General features: G+C 36.3%; 1 protein-coding gene across 4 annotated transcripts in view; it reads left to right on the top strand.

Moving 5' to 3' along the window:
• Window positions 1-16,333, top strand: part of MON2 (MON2 homolog, regulator of endosome-to-Golgi trafficking) — an 83,682-nt gene that overhangs the window by 32,297 nt on the left and 35,052 nt on the right. For 3 of the 4 annotated variants that reach the window (XM_074902972.1, XM_074902971.1, XM_074902974.1), the window contains exons 5-19: window positions 1,494-1,623; window positions 2,170-2,267; window positions 2,934-3,059; window positions 3,788-3,982; window positions 4,714-4,838; window positions 5,225-5,364; window positions 7,839-7,992; window positions 10,371-10,603; window positions 11,803-11,884; window positions 12,591-12,772; window positions 13,978-14,090; window positions 14,692-14,796; window positions 15,048-15,128; window positions 15,216-15,289; window positions 15,368-15,458. In XM_074902972.1, coding sequence (XP_074759073.1) covers window positions 1,494-1,623; window positions 2,170-2,267; window positions 2,934-3,059; window positions 3,788-3,982; window positions 4,714-4,838; window positions 5,225-5,364; window positions 7,839-7,992; window positions 10,371-10,603; window positions 11,803-11,884; window positions 12,591-12,772; window positions 13,978-14,090; window positions 14,692-14,796; window positions 15,048-15,128; window positions 15,216-15,289; window positions 15,368-15,458 — 1,929 coding nt within the window. Of the gene's footprint in view, window positions 1-1,493; window positions 1,624-2,169; window positions 2,268-2,933; window positions 3,060-3,787; window positions 3,983-4,713; window positions 4,839-5,224; window positions 5,365-7,838; window positions 7,993-10,370; window positions 10,604-11,802; window positions 11,885-12,590; window positions 12,773-13,975; window positions 14,091-14,691; window positions 14,797-15,047; window positions 15,129-15,215; window positions 15,290-15,367; window positions 15,459-16,333 lie in introns of all 4 variants that reach the window. The other variant, XM_074902973.1, reaches the window with a different exon arrangement.

The raw sequence follows: 16,333 nt of genomic DNA, 5'->3' as shown, positions 1-16,333 counted from the left end.
GCTCTCAGGCTGTATTTGTGCTTGGGATTGCACCAACCCATGTGCAGGCCCTTGCACTTGGCCTTGTTGAACTTCATGAGGTTTGCACAGGCCCACTGTCGTGCCTGTTAAGGTCCCTGTGGATGGCATCCCTTCCCTCCAGCGTGGTGTCCCTCCAGCACCGCTCAGCTTGGTGTCGTTGGCAACCTTGCTGAGGGTGCACTCAATCCCACTGTCTGTGTTTCCACCAAAGATGTTAAACAGTGCTGGTCCCAGTACTGGCCCCTGAGGACCACCACTTGTCCCTGCTCTCCACTTGGACCTTGAGCTGTTGACCGCAACTCCTTAAGTGCAACCACGCAGCCAGTTCCTTATCCACGGAGTGGTCCATCCATTCAACCCGTGTCTCTCCAATTTAGAGACCAGGATGCTACTTGGGACAGTGTCAGATGGTTTGCACAAGTCCAGGTAGATGATGTCATTTGCTCTTCCCTTATCCACCAACACTGTGACCCATCATAGAAGGCCACCAAATTAATCAGGCACAATTTTCCCCTAGTGAAGCCCTGTTGGCTGTCACCAATCACCTCCTTATTTCCATGTGCCCTACCAGAGTTCCATGATCTTGCCAGGCACAGAGGTGAGACTGACTGGCCTGTAGTTCTCCAGTTCTTCCCCGCCTCCTCCCTTTGCCTTTTTAAAAATGATTGTTATGTTTCCCAGTCAGCAGGAACTTTACCAGACTGCCACAACTTCTCAAGTATGTGGGGATACTATGTGGAGATACCATCTGAGCAGAGTGCACAAATTATTTAGAAGAAAAAGAAGCAAAAGAAAATTCTGAATTTTGTATGGTTTAGAGCATGTAAGCTCTGTGGCCAGGTGTGGTTGAGGTTCATGCAAGTTCAGTAACACAGAATAAGGACAAAGGAACAAGAAATACAGGTTTCACTATACATACAGATGTTATATTTCAAAATTAATTTTAAAACATGTAAGTATTAAACTGTGTATTAGAGGTAATATGAAATCCAATGGGAAATAGTATTTAGGTCGCAGTCAGCACAATTACACATTAAAATATGTACCACAGAGAGGAATAATAACAGTCAAGGCAACGTGGTTGTGAAAGTATTGTGATTTAATATAGGAGAGCAATAGCATTTTAGCTTTGGTGTTGACTGACCTTTCTGTGATTAACTGTATAATCCTAATGTCCAGGTTGTTTTATGTGGTTGATTACTTGTATTTTCTGTATGATGATTGTGGTTTTATTGGCACATCGTCATGTCTTAAGTTAATACCACTTCTAGAATACCTTTGGGGAGGATTACTAAAGAGGGTTTTGACTAGAGTAATCTGTAAATCTTACTCTGGTTCTTCAAATTTAATTTTTTTTTCAGGCAACCTTTTGAGAACCTGGGAGAAAGCATTCCTCAATCAGTTGTCTTAACTCTTAACTAAAAGATGAAAATACACTGTTGTAAGGTGATTTTTTTTTTTTTTCCTTTTAGGCAATTGTACTTTGTTTTCGATTGCACTTCACAAAAGATAATATTACGAATAACACTGCGGCAGCTACAGTAAGGCAGGTAGTTACTGTTGTATTTGAGAGAGTGGTTGCTGAAGATGAACGATACAAAGGTGGGCATACTTCTTACTCTGCTTGTTTGTATTGACCTTTTTTTTGGATACACATCAAATGTGTATCTTTCTCGGATAAAGGACTAGGAAAAAGTCTATAAAAAGTATTTTTAAAAAATCATAGACATTATGAATTTTTACTGTCTTTTATGCACTTACATTCAGAGGAGATGAAATCTTTAGCCATTGTGTCAGTTCAAGTCAATACAGCAATATATAAAACCTAGATTTTTTTCAAGGTGTGAGAACTGGTTTTCTGGTTAGTATTGTGAAAGAATTTGAAATTAGGATGTCATTTAAGGTGAAGATAACTTACTGAGTGTGAAAAATATATGGTAGTAGTAGTTTTGAAGAGCGCATTTATTGGAAAGAAGTGCTCGGTATTGATGACCTTTAGTCTTCAATCTAATGTTTATTTCTGTAGACATGATAAGTTGCAGTAGAATTACCTGGCCATTCCCCTAGAATCTTTTAGTAAGAACACTTAATGCATACTTGATTTTCAGTGGTTCCTTTGTTCACAAAACTGGTTTATTTTAAACACAGGTACTGTTGACCAGCCAGTTGCAGTTCAAGGAAATAGTAACAGAAGATCTGTCAGTACACTGAAGCCATGTGCTAAAGATGCATATATGCTTTTTCAGGTAATTGGGGAGCATATATTTATACGTTTGCAGTTACAATTGGGTGCTTCTACATCTCTGTAAGAAATTCCAAAAATTTGCTGTTGGCATATTGACAAGGTCATTAACCAGAGCCTTAGGCTTTCTGATGCACATTTATCGTAATTGGCAATGATACGCTGTATCCCAGCAGGGTGATTGGAAAGTGAAGATAAAGTGGCCTAGGAAAATGCTTTACTGTAAATCTTAAGTAGTAGCTAAGCATGCATGTCTGCATTAAATCCAAGATTCTTTTTTCTGTAAGCCAAACACTGCTACTTTAGTTTACTCTTGCTTCTTGTGCTTGGTATTGTATATTAAAATTGAGTATATAATGAAAAGTAGTAGTTGTGGTCATCACACCAATAAAAATCTTCTTGACTTAGCAAATTCACAGGTTTTGAGAGATATTTGAGGGCAGGAATGAACACAATTGCTAAAAGGATTCCAGCAAAGTTTAAAATTTGTTTTAAAAAGTTTTTTGCTTAGTAATTTATGTGAAAGTAGTATTTGAGGAAGAATTATGTTGAAATTGGGAAATTGCTTATTACAGAAGGGAGAGAGTGCAGATCTTGTTGCAGACTCGGAAAACTTACCCTGGTACAGGACTCTGCAGACAATGTAAATGTTACTGTATTTCTTTTTAAGGATCTTTGTCAGTTAGTTAATGCTGATGCTCCCTACTGGCTCGTGGGTATGACAGAAATGACCCGGACATTTGGCCTTGAACTTCTTGAGTCAGTCCTCAATGACTTTCCACAAGTGTTTTTACAAGTGAGTAGTTCTTAGAGGGAAAATAGAAGATTTATGTTCAGATGAGTAGTAAAATTTCCACTCTATTAACTCCTTTTTAATTTAGCATGAGTATTACTTTTCAAAAGGACTTGTAGCTTGTACGTACTGGATTTTTACAATAGGAAAGTACGGCATGCATTTTGTCCACTTCTTTCTATTCTCTTACACTATTCGTGTATTTTGTAGCGCATGTTGTACTCTGTTTCTCTTTTGTTTTGCCAGTTAAATCTCCTTCAAAGATGCGTTTTTCTATCTTGCATGATTTATGGCAGCTCCGTAACTTAGTCTGTGGCATTGTTATTTCTACAGGAACATTAACCTCACCCCACTTGCAAAGGAGCAAGAATCATGACTATGAATTGTGTGGTTCTACTGCACATAAATGCAACATGATCCTACAGTAACACATTTTAGCAAAAAGTAGCTAAATTAAAAAATTAAATATATAATAAATTATGTATTAGCAGCCTATTTCAATTTGCAAAATGCAAAAAGAGTGGTGTATAGTACGAACCTGACAATGTCATTTCATCATGCTTTTTGATATCTGCAATTCTTCAATTTCCTGAGCATGTAATTTATACTGAAATTTACATGACTTCAGAGTGCTTAATCATTAACAGTAAATATAAATAAGATGCATAATCAGAGCTAGTGGTAGCAATTAAAGAATGTCTGCTTTTAATTTGTTCTGTTTTCTTTTTCAGCATCAGGAATTCAGTTTTCTTCTTAAAGAAAGAGTATGCCCTCTTGTTATAAAGCTCTTCTCTCCAAATATCAAATTCAGGCAAGGTTCCAGCACATCATCTTCTCCAGCACCAGTGGAAAAACCATACTTTCCCATCTGTATGCGCTTGCTGAGAGTAGTTTCTGTTTTGATTAAGCAGTTTTACAGTTTGCTGGTAAGAATATGTTCAGATTTTTTTAATGCAATTCTGTTTCTCTATGTATATGCCAGTACTGTGATGAGTAATAGTATTGCTTAGTTCTTGAGAACTGTTGACATAGACTGAGAGAAGAAAAGTCTAAATATTCTTTTCCTCTTCTGTGTATTTGTATTTACATGTATTCTACATGTGTGACTTTATTAAACATGGGCTTGTGTAAATTCTCAGAGTAAATTAGCTGTTGTCTTTTCTGTACCTAATCGCCTTTCAGTTAAGGTTTTGGGAACCTTTTGATCTTCTCCTTGTTTGTCTGGCTTTAGATAATGTTCATTGCTGTGCCTTGTTAATACTTGGTAAGAGGCTTTTGACTTGTGTTGCTGAATGTGCATAAAAACCACATGTTCAGCTGTTCTTACCTCCCAGATTTTAGATATTTCCTAAAAAACATTTTTTTTTCTGTTCCGTTTGTTTACTGTAGCATACGTGAGAACTTTAATGCAATCTCTGTGAGGAATTTAACTCCTTCAACACAATTGCATATGTGGTATTATCCTGGCAAAAATATTATGATTATTAGGTATGGTTTTTTATATAATTTTGAGTAAATTCTTGTTGAAGGGATTTTTTAGATCCGGTGCAAAATTTGCTGGGATAGGATTTGTAAAATGAAACTGAAGGTTGTTTTGAAAAATATTCTGTAAGAGGCTTTTTCTTTTAATTTAATGGCTATAAACTATACCTTTTAGGTAACAGAATGTGAAATCTTTCTGTCATTGCTGGTTAAGTTTCTGGATGCAGACAAACCACAGTGGCTAAGAGCTGTTGCAGTAGAATCTATTCACAGGCTTTGTGTGCAGCCTCAGCTATTAAGGTATTAAATATGTTGAGTTTCACTTTTACATAAAATTTGAGAAATATTTTTATTTTTCTCTGGTGGAAAATGCTTCCTAAAATATTGTAAATACATAGAAACTTTAATGCAATGAACTTTTCAAGATAATTTTTTATAAAGCATTAGGCAATGTTTATTATCCACAAAGGGCTGAATTATAGTTATTTGCATATTCCAACTCTCTGTCTTACCAGTGTCAAGGAGCATTTACCTAAAACTAAATAGTACAAGTTACCTAAATATTTGTAGTTAAAATGTGCTTTTAGTCCACAGTTGGAGGGGTGGGTGGGGGGAAGTTACTGTTAACATGTGCTTTTAGTCCCTGATTTGTCAAATACTTCTTGTATTTTATAAAATACTTCTAGGTCGTTTTGTCAGTCATATGATATGAAGCAACATTCCACTAAAGTTTTCCGCGATATTGTGAATGCGCTGGGGTCCTTCATCCAGTCACTATTTCTTGTACCAAACACAGGGAACACGTCAGCGACGCCAAGCCAAACTGGTAAAGCCTTGTCCTTACTATCATTTTAATTTTCTAGCATTTTATTGTAATAATAAATTCTGATTTGATTCAGTATATACATTTGGCTTGGTACAGTTCTGTACTTCCATGTTTGTCTCAAGCTATCTTTTCACCTCAACAAACAAGAGTTTTCAGGTCTGGTGCAACAGGTGATTTTATCTACCTGTATTGTGGGGAACATGTAGCCCCTAGTCAGAAGAGCAGTGCTCCTGCATTTGTGTCTGCTTCTACAGCGACCAAGCTCCTTGGTTCACAGCTTTTCTGAGGGAATTGCTTCTAATTTCTGACTATAAAAAATTTGTCTGATTTCTTTCTCCTGTGTGGGGCTGTCATTTATGGCAGTTTGTAGTTGAAGTAGTAAGACAGTGTGCGTTTGGTTCCTGCTGAGAGGCAATAGCCAGTTCTTCTCCAGGGACAAAACTCACCTGAGGAAGCAAAGAGGTAAAAAGAATGATCTATGTTTTACAGATGATCTTTACTTTTTTTCTAAGCTGAAAACAGTCACTTACTGATACTAAACTTGATTGCCTTTTCTTGTAGCCAGAGTTTTGGCACTTCACTAGGTATATTTTTATTTCTATAAGAAGGTCCTCCTGTTAATGCCTTTGGAGGTATTTCCATCTGAGTTAAGGCTCTCTGCTTCTTCCCATGGTTCTGAAAGCAGAGGCCTAAGCAACAAACAACATAAAAATAATTTCTAAGGTTGTCTTTTGACATGCCTTCTTAGAAGAGGTAATAAACATAATAAAGTATAATTATCTATCATATCTACTGTTAAACTAATAACCTTGAAAAGTCTGTTTTGAGACTTAAACCTTCCAGGGTTCACTCATGAAGTCTGAATTCCAAGTTGGTTTAGCCTTGGTAGCACGAAGAAATTTGTGTCGGTAGCTGTTGTTCAATAGCTGTCTATACAGAAGCTGACAGAATACTTCTGGTTAGTTTAATCCACTTAAGGTAAATAAGAAAAGCACTTTCCATTGTGTAACACACATGTATGAGAAGCCATTCTAAAATACTCATTCTCCTGAAAACTTAAATTTTGCCTTCATGTGAAAAAACCACTGCAGTACGGTCACACCCTTAGCGCTGTTGCTTTTCCTTTGGCTTATTGTTCCAGTTTGTTTTCTTTACCTTTTCACTATTTCCTTCTGCTTGAGTGTTTCTCATGTCTCTTTCTCGTGCATTTCATTTCTTGTCTCTTTTCCTCCTATGGTCTTCTCTTAACACACAGAGAGCAACCTGATTTTTTGAACTGAGTCTTCTCATAAGATAAATTCTTGACAACAGTCCTGACATAAGCAGGCTGTCTTATATACCTGTAGTTGGCTTTTGAGCCTCAGTTTTGCAGCAAGATAGCTGTTCAGTGGGAGAAGTTGAAAGCTGCATCTGCCTAAGTTTTGTGTTGCTTTTTTATTCTGGTTTATTGTAAGTCTTATTACAACTTTAAGGAGTTATGTTGATACAAAAAATAGTTGTATATGTCTGACTGCTCAGTGGGATCACAGAAAATGGCACCAGTGTAACTGCATTTGTCTTAGTGGCAGTGTTTTGTTAACCATTTCCATTTAGCAGTATGATTTTGTTGTTTCAATCTGTTACTCTTTACTGTGTTAAAGTGTGTACACAGACTTCTGTGTGTATTCATATTGCCTAAATTAGTAGTTTAGTCTCTACCCATTAAAAGCGAGCACAGCAAAATGGCAGTTGTTACACTAATGTATTATTAGGTTCTGTGAGTTGCCTTCGAGAGTCTGAACTTGTGGTACCTACAGCTAATAAATATAGACCTCCTTCTGTATCTAGGAAGTGTATATATACAGAATTCCTTGTCCTTTTATGTGCTTTTTTTGTGTTCTTAAATGGGAACCAAAATTTGTCCCCTCCTAGCTGTTGGCTGGCACATTGTCAGCTCTTCCCTGATACGGTTTGTTTTCTTCTACCTTGGAATGGAGCAGATTAAAACTTTGCAGTTCTCTGAGTTTTTTGTTGTGGCTTTTGCATTTCTGAAATCTTTAAAGTTTGTGATGATCTGTGTTCTTGGAATGATTAACCTCTCTTTCCTACTACTGAGTTCTAGATGCAGCTATTTAAATAATCCTTAACTTTTCAATATCTGTCTGACTCTTCACTAAAATATTCATTTATTGAGACCATATGAGTTTAGTTGGTTCACAGAGTGTTATGAATGCTGCTATACCTTTCACAGAAACACTGTTCTGACTGAAAATAAGGCCGTTGGCATCAATCAGCCATGCCTTTTAACTAATTACTTTGAACATAAGATTGTGTTTTAGACAGCAGAGGGAGCTCAAAAATAGATTTTTGTGTTGGTGGTGTTTTTTATTATCAAGCAAGGTGTCTCAGTATCTTAACTTTAAATCTAGAAAAACGATGTTCACTAATTGCTAAAATTAGATTGGTTAATTTTACCACTTTGTATTTCTGAACAGGAAGCAGTGCATCGGGGAATACTGGCTCAGCACAAACTAACCCGGGAGTGCTTGGAATGGGAGGAGGTGCAACTGTATTACCTGCCTTTGAGTACAGGGGCACTTGGATACCTATCCTGAATGTAACAGTACAAGGCAGTGCTAAAGCTACCTAGTAAGTACCTCCATCTTTTTGAAAATGTATATAACAAGTATTTTTATTTCTAACTTAAACCGTCAAGGATTTTTTAATTAGTGAATACTGAGGTCTTCATTTCACTGGTGTTGAGGTATATTATAGATTTTTATTGGTGCCATGAGGTGTTCTGATTTTTTGCTATTTTGTCCAAATGCTCCGGATTCTGATCCAAATATCCCCTATGGCTTTAGCATCTGTTAGATAGTTTTCTACCATACTGTTACTGTATTAACTCTTCATTTTTAGGCCTTACTACAGTATATGTATATTTCAGTATATATTCCAGATATATTCTGGAATATTTTTTGCTGCATTGTGTAATGGCAAACATTAGGGCCATTAAGCAAATGGGACATCAGTGGGAGTGAAAAATAGCTTTCTTACACCAGTTTTACCGTATTTACAGTGTTTCATGAATGGAATATTGTAGCATATAACCTACATATGAAGGTTAGACTGTGAATGCTGCTTTGACCACGTTTTTTTCATGACTTTGTATAATGGAGATCATGTTCTCAGTTTAGAGCTGTAGATACTATGTTACTTTCAAAATAGTGAAAGGTTTTTCATGGCAGTCATGACCATTGAGGGTCAGTCTCTTTCCTACAAATAGGAAATTATTTGTACGACCCATGAAATTTTGTATACTAATACTCAGTGAAATCAGCAAATATCCTGGATTCAAATACTTTTTTAAGGCAGAAAGTCCTTTATCTGCCTTTGAGATGCTGAAGGACAAATTCATCCTCACATTTCAATAGTTCAACATCTATGTGTTGTCTTGACTTTTTGTTCCAGCAATGGCCATGAATGTTATTTTAGATTACTTGACTGTTCTGAGAAAATTTTTAACAAAAGTAGATAAAAGCTAGTTTATGCTTTGGCCAGCTACTGCAATGTCCTGCTTCCTTTTCTTTTTTCTTTCTTTCTATTCTTAACTGGCTCAAGAACCATGCAGCCATCATCATAGTCGCCTGTGCTGCTCTGAACTTGCTTGTATCTTAAGTTTGAATCCCTCCAGTGGCTCCATGCTTCCCTCTGAGTAATTTTTGCATTCTTTTTTCCTTCTCTGTAAGATTACAGAATTGTCGCTAGCATGTCTTGTCAGCAGCTTTCCTCCTGTCTTGTACTTTTGTCTGTGGTCCCTGGATGTAAGGAGATGACTGTAACTGTGGATCTGGGTCACATCCTAGCATTGATTCTTTCCTACTGCTGCCATTAGATTTTCATACAGTGGCCACATCTTTTATTTTTACACAATGATTTAGTAAGAGATACAAGTTGTGAACAGAGCTAGCAGAGGTCTTTTAACAGTGTGGGCCTGTCTTTGAAAGTAAGAGTATATGACCCCTACTTCACAGGTACATTGTAACTGTAAAACCCATTAATAATTTTAATTACAGCTATATATATACACATACTTAGTTGTAGATAAAGGGTGAAATGCTGACCATTTGATTTACTATACTGCCTATGCCCCCAGATATCTAAGACAGCCATCTAGAGGAAATAAGAGGTAATAACTGAAGTGTTACATGTTTGGGAGAAGGAAAATACTTTGTGCAGAAGAGAGTGGTGACACTATGGTATAAAAGTGCCTTTGGTGTATCATAACTGGAATGCCTAGCATCTTAAGAGTAGTTTGTAGAGAAAATGATGAAATAATGGGTTTTGGGGTAGCAGGTAGTTTTTTGTTCTTTATGCGCTTTTAAGGTGAAATATGAAAAAAAGTGTCAGTGAGGCTGCAGTTCCAGCATAGTGATGCTTTTGATGTCTTTCAGCAGTGAATCATGTAGTCATTTCCTCTTTATACAAATAGCTTCTGCTGTTTACCTGTGCATGTAGGTGATGAATATTTGGTCATATATTGTCCAGCTATGACAGGCTTTCTGGGCATGTGGACTCAAAAAATGATAATGGAACATCTGACTTGTTCTCCATTTGTTATAACTGTTCACACTGTCATGACTTTCTGACCTATTTCTTCTGTTGTTCCTATATACTTGTGTTCTTCTGAATGGGTTCTGTTGCAGTGGCTTTAAGTAAAATAATAATAAAAGTAGAATAATTCATTCACTGATGCTTGCTTATACATGTTAATTTTTAAAAAGAATATATTTGCAGATCTAAATACTGTACTCAGGGTTTGTACCCTTTCATTTACTATTTTAGTTAGTGACTCATTTACTCTTAATGAGTGAAGAAGTTGTTTTTCTTGTGTTGCTATAAATCTTGAAGAATGGTATTTGGACCTGTTTGTACTTAACATTCATTTGGAATCTTATTTTTCAATTATTGTTTTTAAACACAGTGGTACTGTTACACACGTACTTGTTATGCTTTCAATTTTTTAGTTTGGAAATGCTGGACAAAGTAGAGCCACCTACGATTCCTGAAGGCTATGCCATGTCAGTGGCATTTCACTGTTTACTGGATCTTGTCCGTGGTATCACTACCATGATTGAAGGAGAGTTGGGAGAGGCAGAAACAGTCAGTCACACCACAACAGAGACAACTTCATTACCAGCACAGTCTTCAGAGCATCAAGACTTGCACTCTGTATCTGACCAATCAGAGAAAGAACTAGGTATTTGAAAATGCAAATGCTATATAAAATACAGCAGTTTTACATAAAGCAAGATTAAAATTGTTCATGCCTCATTGCTTAAATTTACTGTTTCTAAATTGTCTGTAAAAACTTTTAATGAAGTAGTTTCTGGGGTTTTATTTCTAACAGAACGGCAGCAGTTTCTGAAAAATTACTTGATGTACTGCTTCTGTCCTATAGGACCTTAGTCATAGGGTCCTTATGGTCTATTAATACTCTTTTACATGTACATGGGATGTGAGGGAGAGCTAACATCTCTTCCTGTGCCTAACATGCCTTCCAGTGTTCTTAATTTTGCTTAACACTGAGATCCAAGGTCACAAGAGATGACCTGACTCTGGCAGTTATGACCACATTAAAAGAATAGTAACAAGATAAAAAGGTGAATGTTTTAATGGAGAGATTTTAAACAAGATTGAAGTATTTAAGGAAGACCTTCTTTAAAAGCAGAAGTAAAAGGAATGGAGGCTTGTATTTGCGCAACATAGGAGGAGTCTGTATATGTACATAGACAAAGACTTGCGTATCAAGAGTGACTGTGGCTTGTGTCCCAGGAAGCAGAGAGTGTAGTGTAGAAGTTTGTATGGAGGTATCAGCGGGAAGGGGTTTGTCCGGTGTGCGGTCGGCAGCCGGGGAGTGCAGGGCACTCCAGGGTGCTACCCGCAACGCTGACAGAGCCCAGAGGCACGGTGTGGGAGAGCATGAGTGATCTGGAAACCTTACAGGCAGATTACTGGTCTTTAGACCTGTTGGGTTTTTCTTCTATTAAATTAAAGAAATGAAAAAATATCAAGAATAATAAATGGCAGGGGAGAGATCTTTTATTCACTGCAAAATTTCAGTGAGCTTTTTGTCCCACATTTATTCGCTTTTGAAGGTTTGTTTTTATAGACAAAGATTAAAAATAGTTACATATACCTCTGTAAGATTTTTTGGTGTAATTTAGGGTAAGCATTGCCTTTGTGACATTTTTTGCTTTGGCAATGTTATTTTAAATGAAACTGTTTAAATGGTATTGGTGTGAGTATATGTGTGTGTATATGCCTGTATGTGTCTGTGTAAACATACATATAAAAACACTTTAAAAGACGCAGTAGCAGACATTTTGTTTGTGATATAATTGAAAGCTGCTAAGTAAAATATTGTGTTTCTGCTGTAAACAATATATGTATTTCAAGTTAGCAGAGCTGTCTGGGAAGAAATGGTGAATGCTTGTTGGTGTGGTCTTCTGGCTGCTTTATCCCTCCTACTTGATGCAAGGTATTTGATCTTTAATTTATTTTGATTTTTCAAAGATGACATTCCCAGCTACATGTTGAACTGACTTTTGGTACCAGTCAAGTTGATAGTTGTATGAGAGAGCACTGTTCATGGTACCTGGGCATACAGGTTTGTGGGTTAGTGATAGCTAGATTGAGTGAGGATCTAATAAGAGTGAATGACACAGAATTCTCCAGAAGTCTAGCATAAATCTTCAATATAGAACAATTAATTACATTTTCAAAGTTTTGCATTTAAACTATTTAAATTATTTTTACTCCTTTTTGCTTTGACCGAATGTTTCAACACACTGAAGTGATTCTACCTGTCTCCTAATTACTGTTGATAAGAGACTAAATAATGTCTTAACACTTGTTACTACTATGCAGTCTTTGAACTGGAAAAGCTATTTACTACATAATAACTTTGGTAACTTAATTGTCTCTTTCAAAGAGTCTTTTGTTATCAAACACCATTTCCTGAAATTAGTCTTAAATACCTCCTTGTACACTCCTTTGTCAAGTTATTCAGAGATCAATTTTATAGGAAATGGTTCTGGAGAATTTTGTTGATTGATTATGTTTGCTCTTCAGTATTTATAGTGTTGACAGGTTTAAAGTATATCTTCTCATTTCTTTCCATTTTAGTTAGCTGCCTGTTTCTGCGTTGTGGATTATTAATATTTACGAAATGTGTACTCTTTCAGCACTGATGAAGCTGCCACTGAAAATATTCTAAAAGCAGAATTGACCATGGCTGCACTTTGTGGAAGACTGGGTCTTGTAACATCAAGAGATGCCTTTATCACTGCCATTTGCAAAGGATCCTTGCCTCCTCACTATGCCCTTACTGTATTAAACAGCACAACTGCAGTTCTGTCCAGCAAATGTAAGTATATAGGTTTTCCTTAATTGTGTTTCCATGTATTATCCTCTAAACCCAAATTTTCTCGGAATGTAATTGCAAAGACATGCAAATGTAGTATTTGACTATAATAAATTATGTTAGAATCCTCAGACAGGATGTAGACTGCCTGCTTTCCGGAACTGGTTAGTCTTGCAGCATCTGCTGGGTATCATTCTAGTCAACCTAAAACTTCTTGAATGCTCAGCATATGTCAGAAGTTCATATTCTGAAGAGATCTGTCTATCATCCTAAATATCTGTTATGTAATAAAGGCATTCAGATTCTGAAAAGGTCTCTGGGCAATTCAGAGTTTGCTAGAATGTCCTGCATTTGTGGTGTGCTGCAGTTGTCTAGTGAAGTAGTACTTACTGCGTAAATGGAAGGTCTTAATTTCTGGGCTCTGTTCAGCTTACAAGTTGAATTAATGCTTCCCACATCCTGAGAGAATGTTCTAATTCATGGGATATGCCAGCTGAGGATGTACTCTGTTTCTAATTTTGAAAATGAATTATTATGTACTGAGAAATGCAACTACATGGAGAACATGCAGATGGATCTAACATAAGACCTCTTAATATAAACCAGAAATACCTTTACTCCAGCCCACAAGATAAGTTTATTATTAGATCGTCAGTCTGTGAAGCAGTACACATGACTGAGCTACACCAATCACTATGGAAATGAAGCAATGAACTGAACTTACTTTATGTAGGGTACTCTTCTTTTTCCAGGTGAGTTACAAAATGGGTGTCCTGAAGTCCTGTATTGGAAACATGTCATGACATAGCATTTATGACACCTTCATTTTCTGAGTGCACTAGTAAAATGGTAGCACACAGTGATAACATTTACACAAAATTGCCACAGATAACTGAATTAAGACATAGTCTAACAGTTGTATCTTAGTGCAAATACTTCAGTCTTGACATAAGATAAAATATATTAGTATTGCAAGCAATATGTAATAGTGAGAGGGAGTAATTACTGGCTCCTTTAACTCTGCCTTTAACTCTAAGGCAATGACATAACAATCTAAATATAACTAAAGGTCTCAAAGTGAGCTACCTTAAAGCTAATACTGTGAAAAAATTCTCTAGAGTGTGTTTGCCAGAGGTGGTTGTTACTACAACTAAGTACTGGATTTTAAATTTAGTTTGGTTTTTTTTTCCTTTTCAATTTTCCTCTAGCATATTCCATTCAGGGGCAGAATGTTCAAATGATCAGTCCTTCAAGCGAGTCTCATCAGCAAGTTGTAGCAGTAGGGCAACCCTTAGCTCTTCAGCCACAGGGAACAGTAATGGTAAGTACAACTTGTAAGTGACCTCATCCTGCTTAACTGCTTCTTTCTGCATCTCAGTGTGTCTCAAAAATAGGCAACAGATAAACAGCATTCTTACAAATAACAGTTATCTGAAATATTATCCTAAGCTTTTCATTTGGAACAGCCTTGGACAGCAAAGTTCTCTAACTGTAGAGAAGATTTACTCTTGGTAAGTAGTCTGACTCTTAGCTCAGCAGCTCCTATCCATTCTGTTTGAAAAACCCTAGGTCTCAGGTCTGTTATATGTCTGTGTGTGAAGGTTCACTTATATGGGTTTTTTAAGACAGACTGATTTTGTGGAGATGATGCACTTAAAGCTGGAGTACTTAAACTTGTGTCTTTGATAATAATGTGAAACTGGGAGGAGAGGACAGTGATCAAATTGTATTCAACCCCAGCAAGATAAGACAGAGAGAGAGAGAGATACTGAACTACTTCTCTAAAAAAGATACATTGCACCAGTGCAAACAAAATGGGGTCTTTAAGCTATTTAGTAAAAAATCGCAAGTTTCCTAGAAACACTTACTGTAGAATAATAAAAATTGTGTGGTTGTTTGTTGGTTTTGGTGTTTTTTTTTAGCTGACTTCAAAAAATATCCAGTGCATGAGGACATTACTCAACTTAGCTCACTGCCATGGAGCCGTTCTTGGTACATCGTGGCAACTTGTCCTGGCTACTCTTCAGGTATAATAAGAAATATTAATGCCTTGCTTTTGTCTTTCTTTTTTGCCATAATTTCGTTTTCAGTTTTTATGTGAGCAATAGAAGAAGCTTTGATTCTACTCTCAGTGTACTTTGAATTGCCTTGAGAAAATACTGTAGCATTTCCCTTGAATTCTCTTTGGCTGTAAGGCTGCTGGCTAGCTCAAGTACAGTGTTAGTTTCCTCTCTGCCTGAAAAGGCTTTCTGCTGAAAATGATCCTTTTGTATTTCAGCATCTTGTGTGGATTCTGGGATTGAAGCCTGGTGTTGGGGGTGCATTAAAACCTGGAAGAGCTGTAGAAGGGCCCAGCACAGTAAGCATGATTGTTCATTTTACAGTTAATGATTATCCAGTATTTTCTATTGCAACCTATAAGACACATTTCTGTCTCTTTTTCAAGGTTCTGACTACAGCAGTTATGACTGATCTGCCAGTTATATCCAACATACTTTCAAGGCTTTTTGAAAGCTCACAGTAAGAAACCATATCTTATAACTAAAATGGTGTGTTTATATCAAACGTGACAGTGTTTTGATAGCTGTTATTTTTCAGGTACCTTGATGATGTGTCTTTACATCACTTAATAAACGCCCTTTGCTCCTTATCTCTGGAAGCCATGGATATGGCCTATGGAAACAATAAGGTAAAATAAGTGTTCTTTATTTTCTTTTTGGATGTTTTTGTGAAACAGGCAAAGACTTTTACATTTATCCTTTAAGCTAACTATTTCTAATATTAAGACAGTAATGCATTTGATACTCTAGGAAACAAATTATGAACCAGAAAATGTCTTGGTTTATAGTGGTTCATACAGTTACTAAATTTTCTAAACATTCTCATTGTGTTCCTGTTAGGTTTTTTGTTAAGTACGGAATGTCACGTTTCCATTAATCGGATTGTGGGTGGATAAAACCTTTAAAAGCCCTTGTAATTTCAGAGGTTAGGGATTCTGAATAGCACAGTATGTTCTGTGAGGTGCTCATTTTCATTTCAATTTTTTTTTATAATATAGTTCAGAAAAAGCCTGACAATTTAAATGTTTTTAAAATCCCTAATAATTCATATTTCCTTGGGAAAACGATAGTATTCCTGACAGATTCAGTAAACAACCTTTAGCCCAGAAAGGTTAAAGACTCTGTGATTGAATAAGATTGCATGTATATTCTCCTAGTGATAATCTAATCCCAGAGAAGAGTTTCTGAAAGTTTTTCCTTGATCTATTAGACTAGAGATAATGATGACAGAAAATATGCTTTATAATATTTGACAATTACAGCAATAGAGAATGAATTAAACCAAGAAATGTTTGTGTTTAAAATCAGTTGAAAATGAGAGTAAAAAATCAGAAATGAGAACAGAGGATAATTCTAGCCCAACAGTATTTGTTTGACTAGATGTTAAAAAGTTTTAAAAGAAGCTTATTGCAAATATTTGTATGTGTATTTCATGAATGGGAAATTTATCTTATTCCTGCAGGGCATTTATGAAGCTGATGGAAGATAAGGCATAAAGAGATTC

Source organism: Athene noctua, chromosome 3 (genome assembly GCF_965140245.1).
Source record: "Athene noctua chromosome 3, bAthNoc1.hap1.1, whole genome shotgun sequence".
NCBI classification, from domain to species: Eukaryota; Metazoa; Chordata; class Aves; order Strigiformes; family Strigidae; genus Athene; species Athene noctua.
Note: the sequence above shows the minus strand (reverse complement) of the source record. Positions and strands in the feature narration are given on the sequence as shown.